This window comes from Phasianus colchicus, chromosome 4 (assembly GCF_987193195.1).
Source record: "Phasianus colchicus chromosome 4, bPhaCol1.hap1.1, whole genome shotgun sequence".
NCBI classification, from domain to species: domain Eukaryota; kingdom Metazoa; phylum Chordata; class Aves; order Galliformes; family Phasianidae; genus Phasianus; species Phasianus colchicus.
In genome coordinates, this window is record NC_143439.1 from 33,176,707 (window position 1) to 33,199,663 (window position 22,957).

At 45.2% G+C, this 22,957-nt stretch overlaps 2 protein-coding genes across 4 annotated transcripts; both read right to left on the reverse strand.

Moving 5' to 3' along the window:
* Positions 1 to 521: 521 nt before the first annotated feature.
* On the reverse strand, positions 522 to 17,199 carry LOC116231206 (UDP-glucuronosyltransferase 2A2-like). 3 transcript variants are annotated; one of them, XM_090139136.1, is made up of 7 exons: positions 14,952 to 17,199; positions 12,173 to 12,805; positions 6,132 to 6,280; positions 4,761 to 4,892; positions 4,293 to 4,380; positions 3,352 to 3,571; positions 522 to 2,700 (listed from the first exon to the last, which is right to left on the reverse strand). In XM_090139136.1, exons 1-7 carry the CDS (start codon positions 15,685 to 15,687, stop codon positions 2,424 to 2,426), a joined length of 2,235 nt encoding a protein of 744 aa, XP_089995262.1. In that variant the 5' UTR covers positions 15,688 to 17,199; the 3' UTR covers positions 522 to 2,423. The 3 variants fall into 3 exon arrangements, with proteins under 3 accessions (XP_089995262.1, XP_031452693.2, XP_031452694.2); XM_031596833.2 differs by lacking the exon at positions 12,173 to 12,805; XM_031596834.2 differs by lacking the exons at positions 12,173 to 12,805; positions 14,952 to 17,199 and adding an exon at positions 9,483 to 11,439.
* Positions 17,200 to 20,867: 3,668 nt separating this feature from the next.
* Positions 20,868 to 22,949, reverse strand: LOC116231209 (sulfotransferase 1B1-like). Its single transcript, XM_031596841.2, has 8 exons — positions 22,828 to 22,949; positions 22,277 to 22,425; positions 21,965 to 22,093; positions 21,784 to 21,881; positions 21,546 to 21,672; positions 21,365 to 21,459; positions 21,113 to 21,293; positions 20,868 to 21,040 (listed from the first exon to the last, which is right to left on the reverse strand). Exons 2-8 carry the CDS (start codon positions 22,422 to 22,424, stop codon positions 20,928 to 20,930), a joined length of 891 nt encoding a protein of 296 aa, XP_031452701.1. The 5' UTR covers position 22,425; positions 22,828 to 22,949; the 3' UTR covers positions 20,868 to 20,927.
* Between the last annotated feature and the right edge of the window lie 8 nt (positions 22,950 to 22,957).

The following is a 22,957-nucleotide window of genomic DNA, read 5'->3' on the forward strand; positions in this document are numbered from 1 at the left end:
CCAGTATCGCAATTGTGGAAACATGATTTTTTTGGAACTGACAGTCTTTTAGGCTTTGTGTATTTCAGTTTATGCTTGTATAGTAAACATGAGCAAAAAGCGTGACCTTCATGTAGAAATGTTCTTTAAATGCCTCAAGAAGTTTAACAGGTTAAGCTCCCTCAAAACTATGAACTGAGAGGTGTGAAGCAGGATTAGATTGGTCTGTCAAATTGAGCATGCTTATTGTGGCCAGTTTGAGATGTGCACCACAGACCACCTACATTCTCTGAGATATTTCACTGCTTCATTTGGAAATAATAGCTGTTGCAGGTTTGTTGTTTGTTTTTTTTTTTTTTTGTATTGCTTTGTTTTTAAGCTTGACTTTAATTCAGTGCTTGATAAGCCAAATTGCTCTGAGTAAGTAGGAGTCTGGCGAAGGGCCGCAAAGATAATAAAGGGCCTGGAGCATCTCCCATATGAGGAAAGGCTGAGTAATCTGCTCAGCCTGGGGAAAACTGAAGTGGGATCTGATTAGTGTTTATAAATATCTAAAGGGAGGGGAGAAGCAAACTGATGAGGTCAGGCTATTCTCAGTGTTGTGTAGCGATAGTACAAGGAGCAATGGCTTAAAATTTGAATGTAGGGAGTTCCATACAAACATGCAGAAGAACTTTCCCAGTGCTCTGTCAGCTTCCTGTACAGGTTGCCCAGAGAGGGTTGCAGAATCTCCTTCTATGAAGATACTCAAGACACATCTAGATGTGTGCCTGTGTGACTTACTGTAGGGAACATGCTTTAGCAGGGTGGTTGGACTCGATCTCTTGAGGTCCCTTCCAACCCTTGTGATTGAACTACCTTCTCAAATCTTCAAAGTGCAGAACACTGTATTTCCTGTATCCTTTGTTAGCTCTGTCTCACCAATGCCAAAATGTACCAAATATATGTTAGAAATCTTACTGACCTTACCGTCAACAGAACTAGAATCCTTAGCCAGTTTTCTACTTTCAAAGCTGGATGATGAGGACTCCGTGATGAAGTATGGTGAAGCTGAGTTTCAGGAGTCAGCTGTATGAAGAGGTTTTGTGAAATCTTTCTGCTCTAGGACCCGATTGTTGTGTGTTCATTGTTAACATGTTTCTGCACATGCGGTCACGACCATGCTGGATTCCTAGTTACCATGTGAAACACTAGTAAGCTTGTTCTAATCACTCTAGATTGGAAACCATTCACTTACACTTTTGTGGAGGTTTTTGTATGAAGATATTTCAGTGGAACTGAAGCTGCTAACAAAGGAGTCAATTAAAAAGTTAACATATTGAGGGGAATTTTATTATGTAAACAAAGATAATGTTTTCTTAATCTGCTTGAAAACAAATATGCAACATCCAGAATACAACAAATTAGTTAAAATCAAGGCAGATTCTTTAAGTATGCTGGCATAATAGTCGAATAGCCTTACCTTGAGCAGGAGGCCTGAACTAGCATCAGTTTTCATCAGTAAGGTCTCTTTAAATAGTTTCAGTAGTGCAACATTTAACATCGCTGTCTGAGCCATGGACAGCATTATTTTCCCACCAATACTTCAGGCAAGACAAGTAAGTATTGTGGTGTTCCCGTGTGTGACACGATTACTTTGTAAGTTCTACCTCAAGGTTTTTCTGGATTTATCAGTTACTATGGCTCAGAGGATTTGGGGGTTAACGCAAGCATGTTACATATAGGTTATTTTCACATACTTGTGGTGGTGTAATTGGAATGATAATGTGTGCAGTAGGAATCCAAGCATACTGGATGGGAGAAGGGAATGGTTCCCTGAGGAAAGGAAGCAGTTTCTCTACTGGTTTCAGACTCAGATAAGCTCTGATCTTTCATATACCACTAAGTAGTGCATTTGTAGAAAGAGGTGACAGAAGCTTAACCAGACTTCGGCAGCTCCCTGTCTTTCATGATGTTAGCCCTTCAGTTGGGTGTTTTTTAAGAGCTTCACTGTTCAATCTGGAAAGAGGTATACAGGCAGGAAAGGTGTTTTGGTTTTGAATCACCAAGCATAGGTGACTTTATGGGGGAGGACGGAGCTAGGCTAAGAAAACCAATTGCAGGACCACTGCATGACACACAGAAGGGCTGAATTTAAAAAAGATCGCCAAACTAAATTTGAAAAGTTAGAGCAGCAATTATCATTTTAGGAATACTGTGTGATCAGCTTGCAGCTTCCCAAGGGATTAGACAGCTATAATTCAATGTTATAGAGGCCAACAGTAATTTGCTGGCTTAGCAAGCAGCTCTCTAACTGCTTTTTTAGTACAACCCAGTTGAATGAGGTGCTTCATGATATGCATAACTTAAAGCATATCCTTATAATTGTATTTACCAAGGAGTATGCAGAAACGTTTTACTGAAGCAGTGTATGAGAAGAAAGACTGCTGATGGGATCAACATATCTATTCTTTCTTTTTTTTTGTGACCCTACTACATTTTCTACAGCAAAACATGCAGCACTTGACAAGAATGAAGCCAGCAACGGCTGCACAGGTGAACAAGAATGCCAGAACATCCAGGCAGTGGTACTGGTACCAGGTAAGATGGTGAGCAGCTGGTCTCAAGTGCTTTGCTCCTTTGTGACGCATGACAAATTCAATCCAGAAGACAGCTCTGTCCAGAGGCTTAATTGGCTGGTCATGATGTATCTTGGATAACTTTAAAGCACTTTCCTTGTAGCTGAAAAAAGAAAAGAGGTTTGTTACTCATTTCTGAAACAACCCATTCCACCACTGGCTGTTGTCTTGAGGAAGGTAGAAAGTTCTGCTTTTACTTTCATCAACATTATATAAAAATATTTGAAACCAGCCCAGTTTATTCCTATCTGCACAGAACTTGAGATACGAACTTTAATAGAGAAAGTCAGTCTTTTGCAAAGAAAAATTATGTGAAATGATTCCAGTTACTCTGTAAAAAAGCAACGTAAACTTTATTACATCTGTTCAGGTATGTTCCTACAATAACCTAAGGATACTGGAGACTCAGATAAGAGGACTGTGACAGCTCCATACAGAGAACAGATAAAACAACTTTGCATTCTCATGCAATGTATCCAAAAAATTTATGCTAGCAGTGAACAGAGAATCATCTCAGGATGATTCAGGATTGCTCCAGAGCTATCTTTCTCAAAGGAATCTTAAAATGCAATACAAAATAGGATTGCTGGACTCTCTTTTCTGTGAAGATGCTGATTCTTAGTAAAGGTTAGTTTTTTTCTCTAAGACCCAAGTGCCAGCTACACAATATTCTGAGTTCCCAGAAAAGCCAGCTGTCTCGCATCAGCAGCCCAAAGTTTAAATAACATCACTCTGATGGAAGAATAAAACTCACGTAGAATTGTTAATGACTGTATTCACTGCATCAACTAGATCCTGCGTTGTCAGTGTGCTGAAATCCAGCTCAACTGCAGCTCCTTTTGCCCTCATGTGAGCAACGTTGTCATGCTGGTCAGCAAACATGGGAATCCCAACGATTGGGATTCCATGGTAAATAGCTTCATAGATCCCATTGGTCCCACCATGAGTAATGAAGGCCTTCGTCAAGGGATGGCCTGCAACAGGGAAGGTGAGACACATGTAGCAGCAGCAGGCCACGTTCACAGGAGTATCAGAGCTGTCAACTACTAGAGCAAATGCACCCTGACTTCTGGATTGGCACCAGAGCATGCACTCTTAGCTTAACTTCCACAACTTCCACACGTTCATGTTTGAATGCAGTATATGAACCGGTATATTCCTCCAGACTACCGTAAAGTTACCTCAGTCATGCTGTTCTAGTTTTCACACTGGCTCAGGTTCATAATAGCCTCTTCTGCAGCCTTCTTGTTGATCTAAGATGCTTGATGTATTTTGAAGGATGTGCCCCGGAAATGAACTGCAGGGGTGAAGTCCAGAGCACATACCTTCTTTCTTACTGACACGTGGTTCTTAGTCCTTGCAGACTGATGCCACCAGACTCCGTAAGACTAAGACTTTTCCTTAAGAGATCCATCTGTATAGCTAAGCTCAAATTGCTCTTTCTGAGCCACTGATCTCTACTCCCTTTAGGGTATGGCTGTATCTTCCATAGTTCTTGTATAGCCCACTCACCATAAAGTCAAAAACAAACTATGAAATTATGGCTTCAAGAGCTAACCTCTGCTGCTTGAGGTACAAAAGTAACTGTAGCCATTAAGTGTTGGGGTTCTTTACCCAAATAAGCCATTTTAGCAGAAAAATAAAGGAAATAGGTTTTCCAAGGGTATAATTCATCCCAGATAGAATCAGTCTCACCGAGCAGGTCATTTTGGGGTATCCAGTCATAAATCCTGGTGTTGGAGCCCAGAGTTTCTGGTTTTTTACCTTTGTATCGCCAGAGGACCTTGAACAAAGGAACACCGAGATAAACACTATGATTGCAGAATTATCTTCTGTGTTATTACACGTAAAACTGAGCATTATCTCAAACTCACATATCCTTTGTCAGTAATTCAAACAGCTTTGGCTCTAGATTAGATCTTTGGTTAGTTATTTTGGCCTATGACACGTCCCCATACCATTTGGGTTGGGAATGGGGAAGAAAAATACTTTAATTCTACCTGGGATGGCTCAGCGCTCTGCCTCTGCAAAGCCCAGCTTCTAGCCATGGGATATCCAGCAGAGATGCAGATAAAAATCAGGCCAATCAAAGGTAGGTTTGCTAAAGGAAGCGTTAGTGACAAAAAATAAGGCAGGTTGTTTTATACTTGAAAGTAAACTCACGTTTTGTGGAAGCTGGCTGAGTGCTTTGGCAATCACATTACTTCTTTCATCGGTTAGGTTGTAGACCATTGACCCGAGAGAAAATACCACAATGCCATGTTCCCCTGAACTCTGAACAAATTCTTCAATTTCCTAGGAGATAGAAGGCATACTAACAGTAATCATACAATGCATATTACACAGATTATATGAAGAGAGAGTATAATTTATTTAGTTTATCAAGAAGATGATCGTGGTGTTAAAAGCACCTCTGCTGACAGAAGGCTATTACAAAGATACACATTGCCCTTGGCAGAACAGGCAGCTTCTCCCTGAGAAAGAGCAAGACAAGCAGAAGAAGCCTAATCTCTTTGAATGCAAGTCAGGAAGTTTCAGGAAACATTTCTTTCAGAGCATGACCAGCAGGAATGGATCCTGGCACTGGAGTGAGAAGGCTACTCAGGCATCCTCCCTGGCATAGTTTGTCATGATATGCAGACCTTCAGGGGGATACATTGCTGAAAACTGACAGCTTATTGCAGCATCCTGAGTAGTCAAGTCACTGCTGTCACTTTGTTAGCCAGTTCTGCATTTCTGTAGTATAACCAGACTTAAACCCTGCCATTCTATGATTCTATGATCTTCCTGTTCCTTCTTTTAGGTAGTGTCATGTGAAATGAAGTAATAGTATCCAAAAGGGAATGGCTATACCTCTCTCTCAACTCAACCCTTGTAGCAGTTAAGAGTTGTAACAGTTAAAAGTCAAGAAAGCTTGTTTTTGTTTTTTGTTTTTCAGTAGACAATTTATACTGCAAAATATCCTGCCTCCTAAGAGGCTCCTGCAGGGGTAATAATCTAGACCAGAGCTTGTTATGTCTTCATCATCATCAATATCCAGGAGTTTCAAATTCCACCTGAAAATTGCCAGTCATAGCAGCCTGGAAATGCAGAGTATTTTACTCCCTTTAAGATGTCTTAAAATAAGCACCAATAGAACAAGTGTGCAGCACTGTTCTCTTCCTGCAAGTCTTGGCTCCATTTTGTCTAAAGAGTGTTTCTTGTCAAAGTGTCCTGCTGCATCAGGTATTTTAGTGTTCTCTTTCAGTGTCTTAGAATTAAATTTTACACTTTGCTGCTCTGAGGTAACACCTGCTTCTCCTAAAACAAATACCCATATTTGTTCCTGCTGACTCACCTATCGTCTTTTGACAGCGAGCTGCAAACCCAGCCCTCAGTTTGTACAAGCCTGGGCAGATTGCTAAATAGCTCCCTCCTGCTCCCACCAGCAGCAGAACATCTGTTTTGAGAATGAGCTTTCTCATGACATGGCTTATCAGGGATGAAAATAGATTTTGTAGATAACCAGCCAATGGCAGAACAAAGTCAGAATACCTTTGGCAGTGGCTTTGCAGGCTGGCAGTGAAGTCCTCCAACGAACTCAAAGTTGGGCAGGAAAGGGCGAGGAAATTCAAAATCCCAGTATGTTCTGATTAGCCATATCTCTGCTTTCCCCATCGTCTCACACAGGGTTGTGGGCCTTCCTGTGGGCAAGGTACAAGGCATTTACAACAATCACGAGTATAATCTTGTTTGCAGTAGATTGCAAAATACTAGCCCTACCTTTGTATTTTGGTACTCCCAGTCAGTGTATTCTGTCAAACTGGGCAGGAAGAGAAAACCTGGACAAATCTAGAGCTATTCCTTGTCCTGTCCCTCTTCAGTCTTCTGAAGTTGCCACGAACAAAGCAAAAGTATGTTTAAAACCATTCTGAACCTTCGGGATAAATGTATATGAGCAAGTTGGGAAGCATTTAATTTCTGTGCATTTCTTGTACTGCTGAAAAATGTAATTACTTATGTTTGTAATAAAATGCCATTTGGAGGAAGAAAACGGTCACAGAAAACTTATGGCCACATAAGATTAAATCACAAAGTGATGATCAGAGGTCAGGAAAGAAGAAATTTTTTAACTAAGTTCTGTTGTATTTTTCAAATGATGTCACTGTAGTCTGTGGCTGCTCAGACTACAGTGAAAAAAAAACAAACAGGTACACTTAGCTGAGTTTGCTGGGGACTGGGAAAACTTCTGCTGAAATGTATAGAGAAAAAATGGCCCAAAATGTAGCTTCTGGAAGACTGTTTTAGGCAAAACGTCTTTAGAAATTCATCTGCAGGAGAAAAAAAAAGGGGGGTGGGAGTTGAGGGGAAGAGGGGAACTCTTTTATAGCTTCCCATTTGGAAAATACATATTCTTAGGCACATCTTGCAAGTTCTCTGTGGTATTTTCCCCACAAAGTGGAAAAGGGTTAAAAGTGTTAAATGATCTTCCAAGGTCAATCTAATGCAAATAGTATCCAAGCAAAATAAGCAGGAGGAAAGTTGCCCATAGAGCATCTTATACTACTTGATCAGCATTAGAAAGAAATAAAATGGTGGTGGTATTTTTTTTTCTATGTTATTTTTTTCTAAAGTAGAGGGCAATGACTCAGCTATAAAATTACAAGAGTGAAAATGACACCTGCATTACTACTAGAGTGATATAAAAGTGTCAATACCTAAATTGTAGTGTGAAACTGTCTTACATGGTAGAAAAGTTCAACTAATGGAAAAAAGGCTAGTCTGGAAGGTAGAGGTGTTTGCTGAAAACAGAGGAAGAGACTGGAGAGCAGCAGACTAGATGCCCTTGTGCTTGCTGTTCATTTGTTATCTGTTTGAACATGGATAATTCTAGACAAGGTTCAATGTCCATTTAACTGAAAGGTCTCTTTTATAGACTTTGTGTCACTCCCTGTGCTGTAATAGGCTAGAACAGAAGTTTTAAGTATATAGATTAAGGAAACTGTATTTCAAACTCTGTATGGTGACAGAAAGGGAAAGGTCTTCTTGGAGAAGACGAACCCACATTTTGCATCTGTACCAATCAGGTCTGCCAGATAGTACCTCCAGATGATGCATGCAACATGAATGCATGCAACTTTGCCCTTTTCATCCAACAACAGCCAGTGTTCCTAGTTAGAACAAGACTGGTTCAATTTCAGTCTTGGTTCCATGTTACTAATGGAGGTGTCTCCAGAAGCTTGCACTTACTGAAACAACGATTTTGCCCTCCAGTCTCTTTATCTGCTACCACCTTAGCTGTAGAAGTGCCTGTACTCAAAATTAAGAAATAGCATTTGTCCTCTAAATTCCTCTATAGGCACTAAAACAGGCATGCAGCTCACAAGAAGAACTGACCAGCAGTACCATTATTGACAAAAATTGCAACTAAACGCTCTAAAGATCCTTAAGTGGAAATATAACAGGACTTCACTGGTATCTGTTAGGCTATACAAGCCATAAAAGATAAAGCACAACCTCTGTCAGACCAACACAGAATTATCATCTCTGCTCTCCTAAGAAATAAGGTAAATTGTGCACTACTGTGTATTGAAACTGCTACAATTTTGAATGAAAAAAAAATTGAATGAAAACACTCTGCTTAAAATGTAGAAAAGAATAAAAGTAATCAGAAATCTGTTCATAAAATCATAAAATCACTCAGGTTGGAAAAGACCTTAAAGATCATCAAGTCCAACCCCAACCTAACCATACTGCCCTCATTCTAACAACCCTCAGCTAAATCGTCCCTGATCACCACATCCAGACAGTTTTTAAACACATCCAGGGATGGTGACTCAACCTCCTCCCTGGGGAGCCTATTCCAGTGCTTAACAACCCTCTCTGTAAAGAAGTATTTCCTGATAGCCAACCTGAACTTACCCTCGTGCAATCTGAGGCCATTTCCCCTTGTCCTGTCACCTGTCACCAGTGAGAAGAGACCAACCCCGCTCTCGCTGTAAGCACCTTTCAGATGTTGGAAGAGAGCAATGAGGTCTGCACTCAGCCTCCTTTTCCCCAGACTAAACAGCCCCAGTTCCTTCAGTCTCTCCTCGTAGGGCATATTCTCCAAGCCCTTCACAAGCCTTGTTGCCCTTCTTTGGATCTGCTCCAGCACCTCAATGTCCTTTCTGTACTGAGGTGCCCAAAGCTGAACACAGTACCTGAGGTGAGGCCTGACCAATGTCAAGTACATGGGCACGATTACTTCTCTAGTCCTGCTCACCCCACTATTCCTGATACAAACCAGGATGCCATTGGCCTTCTTGGTCACCTGGGCACACTGCTGGCTCATATTCATCTGACTGTCCATAAGTACACCAAGGTCCCTTTCCATCATGGAGCTTTCCAGCCACTCCTCCACAAGTCTGTAAGGTTGCCTGGGGTTGTTGTGACCAAAATGCAAGACCTGACAGTTGGCTGTATTGAAACCCATACAGTTAACACTGGCCCATTGATCCAGTCTATCCAGGTCTCTCTGTAGTGCTGTTCTCCCCTCAGGCAGAACAACACTCCCTCCCAACTGGGTGTCATCTGCAAACTTCTGTTCTACATCAAATAAATGCAGCAGACATTAAAGAGGACTAAAGTATAGAAGCAGAATGGACTGCTGTCTGTGACACAGCAGAGACTAGTGTCTTCATCTACTGTAGTAATCTCCAGCCTCCTTCAGAGACCTTTCCTTCCCTTCTATCAGTGATGAAAGGAGCTCAGTGTGCTCCCTTCTAACGCGGGACTACATCTTCAAGGAGGTCATCTACAACATTGAGACATTTTGAGGAAATATTCTGAGACTATAGCACTAAGCTCTCTAAGCATTCAAAAAGCACAATTTATGCAAGAGAGACCACTCAACAGCTGCCTTACCCAAGACATTACTGTAGTATCCATCCCATTCATCTCGCCAAAACTTTAAAAAAAATAAATCCATGGCAAAGTAAAAGAAGAAATTTTGCAGTCTCTCCACAAAGGACATGTGGTCCGTCAACCCTGTTGTGCTAGCAGGCACATACGAAGGTGGAGATGGGAGCCCACCACACAGCCGCTCTACCACGTTCCCCTCAGAAAAACGGAAACTGTAGACAAAAGGGATTGCCAGGAGGTCTGCTGCAAGCTCGCCGCATACAGCTAGAGGGTCAGCTATCAGAATATCAAACTTGGCCTGATGCAGCTTTGCTATCAGCTGAGGATCTGACACCAAGGCATCACAGGACTGCTTTGACAAGTTGGAAAAGGAGTATATGGCTTCTTTCATCCTCCACATGACCTCCCAGGGGAACAGATTAGGGAGGTCATTTATCCAGAGATTGAGGAAGTCCTCCATGAGAGCATCCAGGGTCTCTTGGGTGATGTTCACTTTCAGGACCTCAAAGGTGAAAGGAGATGATGCGTCTTGGTAGTCGATGAGCAGATTTATTGATGGTACCAGCACAGTCACTTCATGACCCCGGAGAATGAGCTCTTCCAGCAACACTTTCATGTTGATCCAGTGACTGGCATCAGTGGGCCAGACCACCACCTTCCCACAAAAGCCAACACTCCACCAGCACGCAAAGGTCCAGAGTAGCCAGGAGAATCTTTGCCCCATACTCTCAGCAGTCCACGCACAACTCCAGTCTGAGCATGCTTGAAGCAGTTACACTACTTTAGTGTGCAAACAACTGTGGAAACAGCCAGTAAAAGTGAGATTCACTTGGTGCCAGCCTTGGCAAGAGGGCATGTCAGTACACATAACGCCACCGGTAGGAGGGCTGGGCAAGCAGTAAATCCCGTTCTGGAATCTGCAAATCTGCAGCCAACTTCTGGAAATGAAGGCAAATCCTGTTTCTGCTTACCAAAAAGTGCAGCCTGCAGCATGTGAGGCCCAGAAGCCCTTACCCTGCTGCCAGATCTCCAAGGTACACATCCCTGTGCACATCAGGAGTTCAGGCTAGGAGAGCCCAAGGAGCTCAGTCTTACAGCCTACATTTTCTTCTTTGCCCTTTAAGAACCAAACTGCCTGTATGTCTGGTTACAGTTTTAATCTCCTGTTTTACTACCTGCAGATGCAACATCCTGTAGTGATTCACAACAAATCTGCAGTGTGCTCTCATCCTGTATTCAACATTACCAGATGCTGTGGGCTCATTACTGGAAGGGGACAGTCCTGACAGAGGTCATCACAGCATCAAGGCCTTTCCATGGAAGAAAAAGGAGGAAATGGAGAGCTTGGGTTTTGCTCACCTTCTTTGCCCCTCACTGTTCAGGGCAGTCCAACACAAGAATCCTAATTTCCCTTCCTGAAAGCAATCCCACAGATAACTCAAAGATGCCTTGTGCCACCGATGTGTAAATGGAGAAGAACAGGCATCTGCTCTTTCCTGAGCAGGAGGATGAGGCTTATGCTGAGTTGAAGTAGGGCCTGGGCACTCCTCCAGGAGCCCAGCACACCACTGCATGGGACCCTCACTGGACTGATACAGCTCAGACAGGAGATACAGCAGACTGCAGTCAGAGGGAAGACAAAGTAGGCTTACATAGAGTTTGTATGTATAAGCTTAAGTGCTAATGGACACATTTTATGACTACTAGAAAACCCAATAAATCACTCACTTCAGGCAGCCTGAAGCTGACACAGCCTAGGTTCAGCAGTGCATTGCTTCCAGCACAAAGCTTTCTAGCTGCTGCCAAACTTGATAAGCAACACAAATAAATATGTAGCTAAGTACTCCAGTAGTAAGACTTCCTGCCAACTTTGCTTTCTCAACAAAACCACACACTTCTACAGATCTGAAAAATAAATAAAGGCACTTAAATCTTCACATGGAAATAACAACCTTTTAATTCCTTCTCCCCCACCACAAAATAAATAAATAATTTTCTTAATTAATGAATGAAGATTATCCTATTTCCTACTAATCATGACAAGAACTCTTTAAAACAAAACTTCAAAATTAGTTCTGCAGTTGTTATTAGATAAACAAGTAAGCAACTCCAAATGCTTCTTTAAGATACCTTCAAAAAAGCCAAATACTTTTTTTCCTTGCTGCTGGGGGAATTGTATCACTGGCCATTGAGACTCAGTGCATTGCAGTCTTCTTAGACTGCAAGGACAGCTGCTCTTCCAAACCCATAAAGACCTAGGGAACCTGTTTTATCTTCATTCTGAGGAGAGCTAAGGAGCGATCGTGTTACGAAGGGAAAAAGAGGAAACTTTGGAAGATAGCCTTCTAAAAAATGTATAGCTTTCTTCTTTAGAAATTTTAGTTCAGTAGTAGCATTTGGTAGAAATGAAGTGGTATTCTTTTCTTCTTTGTGTCTGTTTCATTTGACATACAGGCTGTTTCAAGTGGTATTAGCATTTGATAGGTTTGCCTGTGTTAAAAGTACCTGTATGGTTTTAGCTGTAGCTAGAAACAGGTAATGTTTGTTCTTGCCTGGGTTGTTTGCTGTGACACAAATATGTTGAAGGAAAGAAATTCAGGACTGGTGCTAACTTCTACCTTAGCACCAATGCTCTGGGTTTGCAGACCACCGTGTACAGCATATGTAATCTCTGCAAGTAAGAGCAGCCTTACCTAAAATGTCACTGTAGTATTGATTCCAATGTCCCCAGAGAATGTAATGGTATACGAAGTCCTGCAGAGCATAGGAGAACAAGTTTTTTATCCTCTGTGTGTAGGTCATCTGGTCTGTTAGGGAGCTTAGGCTGGCTGGCACATAGGAAGGAGGAGCTGGGAGTCCCCCGCAGAGCCGCTCCACTGTGTTGCCCATGGAAAACCGTATGGTGTATATCAAAGGGATACCCAGCTTCTCCGCAAACAGCTCCCCGCTGGGCATCAGTGGGTCTGCCAGGAGGACATCAAAGGCGGATGCCCTCAGCCTTTCCAGCAGCACCTTGTTCTTCACAACTCCGTCACAAATGGTTCTGGTTATATTCTCGAACTTGCGTAGCAGATCAATCATCTTGTAAAAACTTTCCCAGAAAGGTAACCTTCTCTCCTCATAGAACCAAAAATAGAAACCTTCATCCATTGCGGCAGCCATCTCACTTTTGCTGATTGGCACCTCGACCATCTCAAATTGGAAAGGTGAGGGCTCGGTGCCATTTAGGATAAGAAAGCACGAAGGCAGCAGCACAGTCACCTCATGGCCCCGGGCTACAAGCTCGTGCAGGATATACTCCATGTTGAGCCAGTGGCTGTTGTCAACTGGCCAGACCAACACCTTCCCACCAGACACAGAGCCCAGCACTGCCAGCAGCCACAGCACAGCCACCTTCTTTCCTGACATGATTTACAGTGCTTCTCAGTGCTTCAGTGGCCTTGCTTCCTTGGGAGCAGCAGAGCACACCAAAATGGGCTGGGCCTGCATGACACTGCAAGGCAAAGAGCCAAGGTAGCTGGTGCAAAATCCCGTCGTGGATAATGGCATGTTTTCTCAGGGAAAAGGTGACTGGAACCAGTTGGCTCCATCTGGTGGTCAGTGACTTGATGAAGTTGGAATGGGTTTCCTTTGAAGCAATGCAGAGAGTGTGAGGGTTGTCTTTCTGAGCTGTCCTGGCTCTTGTGCCTATCTAGCTATAATCTGTGTTATATTTGGTACAAGAGGTGACTTTGACATTCATCTGGCAGCTTCAGTGGCAAGTGATGTTCAGAGAAATGTTCACCCACTGTGTGTGCATCTTTTTGCTTTGTGAAGCCACTGAGCATCTGTTTGCAGTACACTTAGCATGGTGATCCAGGGTTGCAGCTGGCAAGCTGATCTCCATGTAGATGAGATGACAAGGTGAAGCAAGCAACTTCTGTGTCAGAATAAGGCTGTCCTCACATGAACTTTCCTCCTCCAGAGCTGTCCTGGAAGGAGGCTGGGTCTGCAAGTTGATGGCCATGGGCTGTCCTGTCTGCCACCAGGTCCCAGTAATACACTGTAAGTAGAACCAGAAGCTCTGCTAAGCTGCTTTATTTACAGCCATACTTATGATTTCCAGGTAAGAAATGATGTGAGACTTCTTCACTGTGCCAGAAATAATCATTGTGCTCCTGCCTAGTTCTGTTCTCCCAATCATGACGTTGGGCGGAGCATTTGCTATGAGTCCTGTGCTGCCCACAGCATCCTTTCCAGCATGCAGGGGAAGTGAAAGTAGTGGTCAGGCCCTGAGAAGCTGAGCTGAGGCTCCTGTCTGCTGCACACATGACAAGAGCTTGCTATGCTTGTGGAGTCCTGCAGCATACAGGCAGATTGTGTCCTGGGAGACTTGGAGGTGCCCTGTTACACAGGGTTGGTGTGAGCTCAGTAAACATATCGTGTTGATTGTGTACTTACCCAAGCACATTCTTCGATGTATTTGCTCAGAAGAGTCCAGAGCAAAAGCCTTTGAGGAAGGCTTGTTATTTTTATTGTTCCCTTGTAGGTGGAAGGTCTGTTTGTACAAAACAAGTTGTATTTAGAAAGGATTGGTTTTCATTACCAGTGATGTAAGTGAAGTCTATTACAAAAGCACAGTGCACCTCAGTTGTTATTGAGGGTCAAGGCTGACTTGTAGCTCACTTAGTTGTGATGCTCTGCCCCAAGAAAGCAGTCCTGTTATGTGCTTTCAGTGTGAGCATGGGAGGGGAAGAAGTATGAGCTGAGCTCTCCTTGCTGAGAGTGCTCTGTGCTAGGGAAGTTTCTTAAGACTCTACATTAGAATTAATAATGGCAAATCCCTCAGTTGGGATGCCTGCAGATTCCTGTCTTCACACAGTACCATGCCAGCATAGCATCCTGACACAGGTGGGTGCAGTTGATACAAACGTACTTGACTTGGGCAGTTTGGCGAATGTTGAGGTAAGACTGTAAGGATTGCCTGGTTAGATTGAAGCAGGATCTCCAGAGAAATGGGGCTTCTGTTTTGTAGATGATATTAATTATTTTGGTCTCTGAAATCACTCTGGCCTACTGTTTCAGACTGCCATTACATGCCGTATGTAAGAGGTCAAAGAATCACAGAATCATTAAGGTTGGAAAAGATTTCTAAGATCATGCAGTCCAACCTCCAGCCCACTCTCACCATACCCATGAACCATGTCCCTCAGTGCCACATCTCTGTGATGACTGTACCACCTCCCTGGGTAGCCTGTGCCCATGTCTCACCACTCTTTCTAAGAAGAAATTTTTCCTAATATCCAACCTGAACCTCAGTTGCCTGACTCTTTCACTGGTGGCTTACTCACTTTTTCATATATTGACACAATGAAAAATGCGTTGGTGGCCATGTGTTGATTGCTTCCCCCTCCAGGCCTTCCCTATGCCTCCAGCTCTGTAACTCATAGTATGGGAGGCTGAGTGATGAAAAGCTATGTAGCAACAGCTTACCTAAGATCTTGCTGTAGTAGATGTCCCATTCTCCCCAGTAGCTCTGGAAAATGTAGTCTTGCAAATGATAAGACAGGATATTTTTAATTCTCTCGCCAAAGGACATGTGGTCAGTGAGCTCAGACAGGGCTGCAGGTGTGTAGGATGGTGGGGCTGGGATTTTGCCACAGTGCCTCTCGACAGTTGAGGCTGGAGAGAAGCGCAGGGAGTACACGAAGGGCAGTGCCAGCTTGAGAGCTACGAGGTCCCCACAGAGAGTAACTGGGTCTGACAGCAGCATGTCATAACCAGAGCCCTGTAGATGAGCCATCAGCTCCCGGTTAGTCAGCACTGCATCACACATCTGCTGGTTGACCTGGTGCCAGCTTTTGGACAGTTTCCCCAGCTCCCTGTAAAACTGCCAGAAGGTCGAGGCTGTTGGCCTGTTGTTCAGCCACAATGCCACAATCTCCTCAATCAGGTTTGCAATGGTGTCTTTCTTGAAGGGCACGTTAAAAACCTCAAACTTCTCAGTGGTCTCAGCCTTTGGCTGAATGAAGAGGGAAGCATTGGACACGAGGATGGTGACACTGTGCCCACGGCGGATGAGCTCCCGAATAACCATCTTCACGTTTAGCCAGTGGCTGCCCTCTGTTGGCCAGACCAGCACATTCCCACAGAAGACAGGTGCTACCAGAGCCACGTAGAAAGCAAGAAGCTGGAGGCATTTCTTGGAGCTGGTGGCTTTTGTGGCCATGGCAGGATTGACGGCTGGATAGCCTGGCAGCTTTCTCTTCCAGCTGGGAGCACTCCACCTCTGTGTTGTCTGTGAGAGTCTGCTGCTGCTTGAGCAGGGCCTTTCAAACCTATGTGGTATCTGAACCAAGGACAGGAAAGGATGCTTGGTGATTTGCTTTTCCCTTTCTGTTTTATACCGTTAACTTCCTCCTGAGGGTACTCTTTTCCCTAGGTAGGGGTGGCAGCAGTCCCAGCACTGTCAGAAGTCCCTGCTTCCCTCAGACCTATCTATTTGCACAATAATTTAATTCTTTGTTTATTATACTTTTTTAGTTTCTCCCTGAGGGATAAAATCCTTACTGAGGACATGAAAGCAAATAATAGGGATTTTCTTCTACTATATGTGCTATATTAGTCAGTAAGTGCTGGCAGATGGGTAACTATGAGAAAATAAGTGGTATCTCTGTAAACACTGAAGGAATACTGAAATTTGCTGAAGAATGTACAGCCATATTTGCCTTGAGGCCTGTTTTCAATTGCAACAGCCATGATGACATCCATGATGCCTGCATACTTTAATGTTTCTACCTTTTATGGTACAAATTATGTATGCAAAAGATATTTTTTACTATTTATTCCCAGAATATGCACAGGGTTCTGCCGAGCCAACAGCAGGCTGTTGCTGCAGGAACTGCGTGCATGAGGATATGACCAGACTTGGGGCAAGAACCCAGGGCTACACAAGCTGGATGGACACCTGTGGTGGGACTAACAGGAAAAAAATGATACTGTAGGCATCAGTAAGCCATCTCAACTCTTTTACACTGTTTAAACAATATAAATCACGGCAGTTCTGGTGCTGAAGGGTCATTGCTGCTGTCTGGGGCACATCAGCAACACACTGGTCATATTGTAGGCTTGGTTCGGATATCTAACTGCGGATCTGACTACTTCCTGGCTGCCAGAAGTGCTTCTTGAGTTGCAACCTGCATCTTCTGGGCTGTCTCTCTTTTGGAAATTTAAGAACTGTGTCCTGAAAGGAGCTTTTCATCACTAGGAATCAAAATGGGACAGAACATGGTATGCTCAATCTAATGTGGTTCAGCAGGTTGAAAGGGGCAATGCCATGCAGCAAATCTCTTACCTCGAAAAGCCTTCTGAGGTGCAAAATCATCAGCGTGCTTTGGTTCATACGATGCAATGTGCTGTGCTGGTTTGCTTCTGTGTGTTGCAGCTTACCTGCTCTGAGCCTGGGCAGCTCTGGCAAGGTTTGGCACTGGGCAGGACTTTAAATAAGTTTCACCCTGAATATGTGTTTTCAATAGGAGGGAGTAATACAATATGGGATGATCATAAGGGGGCATGTCTTCCAGGATTATTCGTTGCTTTGTTGTACTTAGGTAATCTAATAGTTTGGATGGTCTTCTCTGTGCTAGGGAATATTGTGATGTTGCTACAGAGCCAGATTCTCAGAAGGATTTGCATCCTGTAGCTCAGAGATATGGTTTCTGAGGCTAAAAATATTTTTTACTCCCATTAAGGTCCTAGCTGGTATAAAAAAATGGGTTGTTATATAATAGACTCACAAACTGGAACAAAGAGCATCTTGTACTTTGTTTGCAAAGCTTTTCAAGAGTTGCATGTTAGCCTTGCTGTTAAGAACTGTAAATGGCACTTGGTTCCAAAAGTTGAGGCAAATGTTACTAACTGGAAACTATAGAAGATACATCTCTGTATTTTTCTTAAATTTTGTCTGTAATAGATAAACTTTCTAAACCCTCTGTTTGGGGCAATTATACCAGCATGCAGCATGTTGTGACAGTAATTGGCTTCACCTCCAGTAGTTTCTCCACAATTGTAGAATCAGATAATGGCTTGGATTGGAAGGGACCTCAAAGCCCACCCAGTTCCAACTCTCTGCTGTGGGCTGGTTGCTACGCACCACATCAGGCTGCCCAGGGCCCTATTCAGCCTGGCCCAGGGATGGACATCCACCGGCTCTCTGTGCCAGTGCCTCAAAACCCTCACAGTGAATAATGTTTTCCTTACATCTAATCTGTATCTGCCCTCCTTTAGTTTAAAACCATTACTCCTTGCAGGTGGAGTCATACGAGTGGAGTAGAGGATAACAATAGCCTCCCTCACCCTGATGGACATACTTCTTCTGATGCAGCCCAGGATATGGTTGGCTTTCCAGACTGCTCTCAATCCACTCATCCCCCATCTGTACTGATGCTTGGAGTTGCAAACTCAGTTGAGAATCATAGAATCATACAATATCCTGAGTTGGAAGTGGTCTGCAAGGATCGCTGATTTCAACCCCTGGCTCCACACAGGACCACCCAAAACCCAAACCCTATGTCCGAGAGTGTTGCCCAAATACTCCCTGCACTCCAGCAGCCCGGGGCTGTGCCCACTCTCTGGGCACCCTGTTCCATGTCCATTGCCTTCTGTTGCAGAGCCTTTCCCTAACACTCTTCTGCCCCTCCCCTGACACAGCTCCATGCTGTTCCCTCGGGTCCTGTCACTGTCACAGAGAGCAGAGCTCAGTGCTGCCCCTCCGCTCTCTGTGAGGAGCTGTAGCTGCCATGAGGTCTCCCCTCAGCTTCCTCTGCTCTGGGCTGAGCAAACCCAGGGACCTTATCCACTCCTCATATATCTTGCACTCTACATCTTCACCATCTTTACCAACATAGCGCTGAATTTTGTAAGATTTTGTTTCTAAACTCCCAGTAACAAATTCTTCTGTAGAAGTTGAGAGCTATTGCCAGAGGAACCAGAGGGTTAAAGCCTTCCTTTAAGGGTAGGATTTAAAAGGACATGTTTTAAAGGTGGTGCTCACATTACTCTTAATGCAGAAAAGATAAGCTTTAAGAGGATTTGAAGATGAAATCTAGCAAACAAAAGAAAAGTAAGCTGAAGAAAGTGAATGGTATTAGGTGCCTGCATTTTACATATCTAGCATTACTCAGCATAATGGCTGATGCAACCTCTGATCTCTAATAGCTGTAGGTTACTCAAGTTTAATTACACAAAGGGTAGGGCATCCGGCCTCATGTTTTTCACACACAGGTACAAAAATGTCTTCCACATCTTCCACATCCACCCAAATGTGACAGCAAGTAAGCCTCGATGACCACCGGCACCTCAAAAATTCAGCACCTGAGCTCAGAAGGGAGGCATTTGCCCTGAGAAGCACCAAATTACAGCATGTTTCCTATCTGTTATTTTAAGAAAGCAGTCTTGGGGCTAAACAGGAACTTGGAAGTCTTGAGTGGTAAAAGACAAGTGTTTCAAAGAGAGGGCAATGTGTGGGTGGAGAAGACTGAGGTTGTTTGGAGGTTGTTTCATCCCCAAGTGCGGGTTGAGATGGGAAGTTAGATGGAGCAACACGTTGTCTGCAGTAGAAAACTGATGCCCTTGCAATCCCCAAATGTAAGAAGGAAACTCCAGCAAAAGGTGATGAGCTGGGACCTGTACCATAATGCCATTTCTCAGCCAGCTTGTGACTTTATCGCAGCATTGCAAGAGGACAAAATGTACCTATGCTTACAATATTTCCTTGTCTAGTTTCAGATTTTTTAATTCTCTCCACTGCTGCTCAGATGCTGCATGGACACCTTTGCATGTAAGTATACAGACAATGGGATAGCTCATGCTTGGGCCTTTCCACTCTGCAAAGGGAAAAAAAAACCAAAATGAGAAAGGATCCAGTCCAAGCTTTGTGTACAGTCAGTGCTGCATCCTGCTAGGGGAGACTGGTGTCAGCCCTCCTGCAGGACTGTTATGTGCCACAGGGACCACTGGATCTGCAAATGGGAGGGTGTAGGTGTGATGGAAGCCATCCAGTGCCTTTTCAGCCCTGTCTGTGTCAGAGCTTTCCCTGAGCCAGGTCAGCTCAGAGGTGATTGATTTTAGTGTGTGAAGTTTGGACTCAGCAGGGAGTTGTCCCACAGAGCAATCAGGCAAAGACCAGGCTGTCATGGGCTCTGGCAATGGGTGTGCAGCAGCCATTGCTTTGAGCCATGCAGGAATTTACTCACATTTCATAATGCATTTATATATTAGTAGCTCCACAGGAGAATGAAAAACAAATGAGATCTCTGCTAAATTTTGACCAAATTCACCAATTGTACCTATCTCTGATGCCATACTTTATCCACCTGCAGGCTTTGTAGTCTAAGAAAGCAGTCTGGAGGCAGAGCAGAGCCCATCTCTGTATAGGGGGAATTACAAAAGAGAGAATTTTTTTTTCTGCTGATGTGGGTGCAACGTGCCACTTGAGAAGCAAGAGGAAGGGAAGAGGAGGGGATGTTGCAAGGCCTGGCTTTGTATCACCACAGGCATGCAAAGGGTTTGTAGAGGACAGGAAGTGCCTGGAACAAATTAAAACCAAGTCATTTGCATGCGCGTTGGAGCAGTCTGGCAAAAGCAGTCAGTGGTGTTTTCTGGAAGCAGCGGGAATAGAAATGAAAGGAAATTCCTGCAGCCAGTCGTCATGTTGTGGTGCTGAGGGACTGAGAGAGGGACTGCCAGAAGCAATCCAGCATTCATACAGATTTCTTCAGCACAGAAATACATGGCCAGGGGGTGATGGCCTGAGGAATGCCTGTGGAGTGTCAGGGAATGTGAATGAAAGACTGGTGGTTGTGTTGTTGTAAGAAATAAAGGGCATAAGAACAAAACAAGCAACACCCAGTAAAACCAGAATGTCATTTTTGAATGCCTCGGATCACTTCACCTGCATCTGAGAAAGAAATCACACCTTCAGAGGGATTCCTTCAGAGAGACAGCAGCAGTGGATGTTCCAGGTCCCTGACAGTAAACACGAATACAACTCTCTCTTGGCAGTGCCAGGGATAGTTTTTCGTCCCATCCCACTTACCATGCCTCTTTCCCATAGCTCAGCTGCTGTGTGACCTCAGTGGGGGCTTTTCATCAGCACCTGCTGATTGATATAAGAGGATGAAGATGGTGGACACAGGACTACTGTGTGCAGGGTGGCAGCAGAGAAGTGCACAGGGGACGGAAAACATATTTGTTTCCCATGTAATGGAAACACATCTCTGACTTATTTATTCCTCCCCCCAGAAATCTGTGTGTGCACAGCTAGATGTGTGTCCTAGTGGGTGATGATCAACAAACACAGTGATGCAGATGATATCAAATGAGTGTGAAATGATGCTGGGGAGACAGTGGGAAGGCAGAAGTGAAACTCTTTTATTTTTGCAAAAGCAGAAATCTGAAGGTGTGTGAGACTCAGATTTCTGTGCGGAAGCGCAGGTCGGTGCCTGCCATCTTCTGCGCATAGTACTGGTCAAAGTGTGCACTCTGGGCCACGGTGAAGTGGTTCTTCCAGTCACCGGTGATGCCTGGGGGGGTGAGAAGGGGCTGAGCAGGGCCAGAGGAGCTGGGGAGTCTGGGAACCCACTGAGGTTGCTTACCTTTGCGCATGAAGGGAGAGACGCCCTGGTCCATGAGGTGGGAGGGCACAGTGCTGTAGTTGGTGCTGGGATTGTCCCGCATGGCCTCAAAGGATGTGTGATGGGCAATGGCCTCCAGTGCCACCTCGGTCAGCTCGCACCCCAGGAACTGGGCCACCTTGGCAATCTCCCGGCGGAGATCCTGAGGCAAGGGCTGGTGCTCAGCCCCAGTATCACCAGACCTCAGCCCCACCATCAACTCCAGTCCCTCACCTCCTTCATGTCCTCATAGAAGAGGTAGAGGATGGGGTGCTCCTGTCGGCGCTCCCAGTAGCCCCGCACGTGGTCAAACCAAGAACCATAGGCCACTGTGTGAGGAGAGCAACCAGAGCAACCATGGCGGTGCATGGCAGCACCCTCACCGTCCCCATTTGCTCCCATGGGTTTCCCCCACCTTTGCCAGCCATGAAAGCTTCCAGGTACTGATCCCATGTTCCTGGGTGTTGTTCAAACTTGTTCATCAGGTCAAAGTGGTAGAAGGAGACAGCCACGTCCTTGGCATTGCGACCCACATAGATTATCTGTGGAAGAGGCTGGTGACAGCACCTGATTCCACAGTGGTGAGGATGCTCTCATCCCTTGGGGCTCTGAACACCACACGCAGTGATGAGGAGACCGAGGTTGGGGGCTACCTTGCAACCATTGTCCCAGAAGGATTTGGGCAGGATATGTGCAGGCAGGTGGCTCTTGACCACACGGGGTGAGGGCATGGTAGCTAGCACCTCTGTTCCTGGGGACCACAAAGGATTTTCCTGGTGTGCCTCTGGGCACAGCCCCATGTGGGGTGTCCCAAGCTGAGCCCTTCCCCCCTACCTGCTGGCATCTCCCCAGGGGCAGCAAATTCCAACATAGGTACCCGCTTGGTGATGGCATCCCGTTTGCACTTCTCAGGGTCGCCACCTTGCAGGATCATGTCCACAATCTCACTGACCCAGGTGGTGCCTGGGGAAATTGGCCCATTGGGGAAGGTACTGAAGAGACTCTCAGCACCACCAAAGTCCCCATACTCCAAATGAGTACTGTGGGATGAAAGGAAAGCCCACATGCACCTTCCCAAGATAGCAGGTCCTGGATATGCCACATGCCCCCAGGACCACCACACCTGGTGGGGTTTGGGCTGCTCACCAGACTTGGGGAAGGTGGCCACCACAATGTCTTCAGGGCGGCTCTGGAAGTTGTCCACCCGTTCCCAGTTTGGGGCAAAGGCGTAGACCATGGGGATGTCATGCACCATGCTCCAGGGCTGGCGCAGGTATCTGTCCACTGTGGCCATCCTGATGGGGACAAGGGAGGACTCATGGGAGGCAGCTTCTTGGGGGAGCAGCCTAGGACCCCCTTGTCCTCCTCGCCTGTGGGTACCAGTCTGCATGCACAGCTGGGGAGTTGCAACCTCTAGAACAGGGAGTGGAGCCCCAAGGGTGTCCTGGGTAGTAGAATCCCCTAGCACCACCCCTCTCCTCCCATCTAGGGAGGGAAGCAGGGAGATAAGGACTGGGAACATCCTGCAGCAGCTCCCATCCGTGGAGGAGGTTTTGGGGTGCAGCATGCACGCCTGCAGAGCCCAAACCCCATGTCATGCCACAGGCTGGGTCCCACAAGTCTTTGAGCAGCCCTGCCCACTTGGTCCCATGAGGCACCCGCAGTCCAAGGGGCTGAGTGTAGGCAGGAGGCCTCACCTGGCAGCGTGCGTTCTGCACAAGGATGGTGACAGCAGGAGAGCAACAGGATGGTGACACCAGGAGGGTGGCACAGGGAAGGTAGCGGCAGAGGACAGGGAGGCTCAGGTCCAGTGGAAGCTCTGAAATA